At 39.1% G+C, this 3,938-nt stretch overlaps 1 protein-coding gene across 3 annotated transcripts in view; it reads left to right on the forward strand.

Moving 5' to 3' along the window:
* Nucleotides 1-242: 242 nt before the first annotated feature.
* Nucleotides 243-3,938, forward strand: part of zfat (zinc finger and AT-hook domain containing) — a 13,636-nt gene continuing 9,940 nt past the window's right edge. Inside the window, exons 1-7 of one of the 3 annotated variants that reach the window (XM_015380741.1) lie at nt 243-382; nt 2,469-2,627; nt 2,776-2,928; nt 3,076-3,204; nt 3,392-3,487; nt 3,573-3,689; nt 3,776-3,852. In XM_015380741.1, the coding sequence (XP_015236227.1) occupies nt 364-382; nt 2,469-2,627; nt 2,776-2,928; nt 3,076-3,204; nt 3,392-3,487; nt 3,573-3,689; nt 3,776-3,852 (750 nt within the window). In that variant the 5' untranslated portion in view covers nt 243-363. Of the gene's footprint in view, nt 383-2,468; nt 2,628-2,775; nt 2,929-3,075; nt 3,205-3,391; nt 3,488-3,572; nt 3,690-3,775; nt 3,853-3,938 lie in introns of those variants that run through there. The other 2 variants (XM_015380740.1, XM_015380739.1) reach the window with 2 other exon arrangements.

Here is a 3,938-nt window from a genome sequence, read left to right on the forward strand (position 1 = left end):
TATATATATATATATATATATATATATATATATATATATATATATATATATATACTGTGATATTAGTTTAATTTTTCCTTCTCTTTTGTTGTTGTTTCGAAAATATATTTCGTTGCATTGTATAGTTGCAGTACTGTCCTCCTGTCACTAAGGGGTGCTCGAAGTTTAACAGCTCGAACTCGAACAGGCTCTGAGCCCATTCACTTCCGCTGGCTGGATGGACTTGTGTCGCAGATTCGACAGATATTCGCGTTTTGCTACAGTAAATGTAGATTTTAAATATTCATTCAGCGGTTATAAGTAGTTGCCCCACACCATTCTATGCAGTACTTTTCTTGATTTTTTGTTGACTCGTGGGAAAAAATGAATGGAGAAAAAACAGGTAAGAATTTTATTGAATTTCAGCTCGAATATGTCGGTGCGTCCTCAACTTGTTTTTACATCTGTATACATTTGCAAAAGTATAACTTCTCTTTGAACTAGTTTATATTTTGTCACATTACCTCGATAAACTATGCGTATGTAATTAAAAAAAAACCTTTACAAATGGGGTTAGCTTTACAAATGCTTTTGTGAAAAATGTGAACTGTGCAGGTAATCCGCCTCTACATCAGTTTAAAAACAGCTGTTGTGACTCTGGGGTTTGCTAAAGAACCTTAGAGAAGAAGACATCAAATGACAGCAGACAGGTAAATGCAAAAAAAGTATAGATATATAGATACATAGTATGTGGAAAAAAAACATGATTCCATTATTATTTCATGTAATAATATCTAATTGTCTTATTCAATGGCAATAATATTAATTCCATTGACAGATCATTTTATTTACCTGCTCAAATTTTGACCAAATACACTCATTTTAAGAATAATTAAATTATTTCAGATCTGTTTTTGCAGTGCAAAGTGTGGGTCAAAGAACAATGTCCTAGATTTTAACAATGTTGCAGAGTATTTTTTAATCCTTTATTTAGCCACGTCCTCCATGTCCTATTAAACTGGCAAACATTAAGCAAAGAAATATCTGTGCACCAGGGAAGAAGCTAGAGAGATCTACAACTCAGGTTGACTAAAAAAGTGTGCATTCCTCAAATCAAGTTTTTGATGAGTCAGATTTTTGAAGCTTGTCTTCTTGTTTTTTCGGGATTGATGAGGGGGGAACAGCAGAAACTCACTTACTACCCTCACACCTCATTCGGCTCTGCTTGGGGAAGCTTGAGGCATTCCTAGGCCAACCGAGACAAAAGGTCCATCCAGTATGTTATTGATATACAGCTGAGTCCTCATCTGTCTATTAATATCCTTCTCCATTCTCCCCTCACTCATGAGCAGGACTTCAAGAGACTTGAACTTCTCCATTTGAGTCAGGAACTCTCCTCCCCAGTGCATGCTGTAGATCTGGGCAGGAGGGAGCCAGCATAACCACGTCATCTGCATAAAGCAGGGATGAGATCCCCAAGTCCCCTAACCAGCTGCCCTAGGCTGCCCCTGCAAATACTGTCCATAAAGGTTATGAAAAGGACCGGCAACAGAACAGGTCTAACTTCATGCTGGCGATGTGAATCCAACTCCGCTAAAACAGATTACATGGCCCCTAGTAAAGAACCCAGACTGCACTCCTGAAGTGCCTACCACAAGGCACCGGGAGCGACATACTGGTCAAATATTTTCCCCATGTTCAAAAAGCACATGTGGACCAGTTGGGCAAACTTCCACGAGGCCTCCAGAACTCTGCAGAGTGTAAAGCTGGTCCACTGGCTCCATGGCTGGAACATGAATCACACTTAGACGGACTGTCCCCTCCAGCACCCTGGAATAGCTTAGAGTCTTTATGCTAATTTCCTATTAAGATTGCTTTAAGCAAATTAACTTTATAAATTTTTACTATACTTATAAGAACATAAAGTGACAGACTACTGAAGCCAAAAGGATTGCTCTGGAACAAAAAAATTTTTTTTAAAATAAATGAATAATTAATGGAATTATTGCCCAGCGCCAGATAGTGAAGCTATCTTGATGGGAAGATGAATTGATTGAGTATAAAAAGAGTTACAGAGGACATGAGACCAGAGGAGAGGTTTACCATCCAGCAGGATGACGACCTTAAGGAAACATATATATTGTCTGACTAATCTCCCTTTTTGCAAAGATGTTCTTGCAGCAGTAGGAGGGTCGACTCAGTTGGGTTGAATAAAACAAATGCCCCAAAATTACAGCTTTTTATTACTATAAAACAATCTGACCCATTCAAATATATGATATTCCTCCTCCCCAACACCTATGCACTACTACTATAAACTGCTCTGCAACATAAAGTTGCAATAAAGGGCATCAAAGTTAGTGGTTGATAACATGACAAAATACTAAAGATCAGTAGATGTGGATACCTTCAGAAGCCTAATCATTGTATTCCCTTGCTGACCTCTGTAACTTCTACCTTGTTTTTTTTTCTTATTTCTGCCTACCTAGCTGGTTCTGTCTTCATGTGCCGCCTCTGCAACCTGTTCTCTCCCAGTCGCTCCCAGCTGCTGGCCCACTGCACCCAGAATCACCCTGAACATGAGTCTCCAGATAGCATCATTGCTACACTGGCTCCACTTAAAACTGCACCTGTGGAGGAGCCTCAAGGTAAAAGTACCATGGTGTTACACCTACAAGTTTTTTAACACATAAATGAACATTGAATCAAATTTGATTTAAAAGAGAACCAAGAAACAGAAGGACGTCACCCTGAAACCCAGTTTAAGTGGGCTTTCTTTCTGTTACTGGCTTTCAGAGTGTCCAGTTAAGAGGAAACGAGGAAGACCGAAAGGTTCTACCAAGAAGTTAAAGAGGGACTTGGCAGAAAGTGATGCAACCCAGAGTGGAGAGAAAAGAGAGGAACAAAGAATCACGGAGGGAGAGCAGCAGCTCGGTTCAGTCAAAGATGGTACAGTACTCATTTGAGAGTTCTGTCATTTTTTAAATCCCGGTTTGACCCAAATAGCCCAGATATAACTGATGTATTTAGTGTTTAAACATGCAGCATATGCTTTTCTCACTGCCCTCTGATTGGGCTCATTTTCTTTCTGTTCAGGTGACAGCCAGGATGGGGTTTTAGGGCTTGAATGCAGAAACTGCCATCGCACATTCAGCAACAAACGACAGATCCTGAAACACATCTGCCTCAGAGAGGACGATGAGGAGGAGGATGACCAAGAGACCGGTGAGGACAGAGTGGGCAGACAGAATATTTAGGCTGTTTATGTGTTACTGCTGCCATTTTTGTTAAGGGATGTTTGTTTTAATCAAAGAATATTAACTATCCAGATTCCCCACAATTGTTAAAAACACAAAAGATTAATGTGGATATAATGTTAAGTTACAGCAATAAACAATTTGAGCTTTTTTAGGAAGAAGTTTTGATGCAGAAGGAAAGGAAGGTTTCCAAGGAGCAGATTCAAACCAGACAAAACAAAAACCAGCAAGAGAACTCAAAAGACAAATAGGTAAACACATAACACTGAGGGACACTTTTCTAGTAACTAATTGCCAAATGAAACAGTAAATGTATTTATTTGTTCCTACATTTAGATACTGCCAGCTCTAAACCCTCAAAAGCCAATGAAGTTTGGAGCGAAAGAAGAAAACCAGCAGGACAGAAAAAATCTCTTATTAATGTCATTCTGACAGAAGATGAAATACTTCCAGGTTAAAATTAAAGATATTTTTTTTGTTACTTTGATATAAAGAAACAATACATTTTTAGAAGTGAAATAACATTGCTTTCATTTCAGCAGGCATTTGTAAAATGGTGCCAGTAGAAGATATTTCAGCAGAAACTGAGTCTGCAGCTGTCCAAACTCAACATCAGGTAAGCAGAAGATTAACTGCCGGCTGCAGTGTTTGTGATTGGGTGGTTATATAGTCTAGGGAGGACAGTGGGGGTGGGGCGGGTGA

Source organism: Cyprinodon variegatus, unplaced genomic scaffold, assembly GCF_000732505.1.
Source record: "Cyprinodon variegatus isolate N-32 unplaced genomic scaffold, C_variegatus-1.0 Scaffold221, whole genome shotgun sequence".
Lineage (NCBI taxonomy): Eukaryota > Metazoa > Chordata > Actinopteri > Cyprinodontiformes > Cyprinodontidae > Cyprinodon > Cyprinodon variegatus.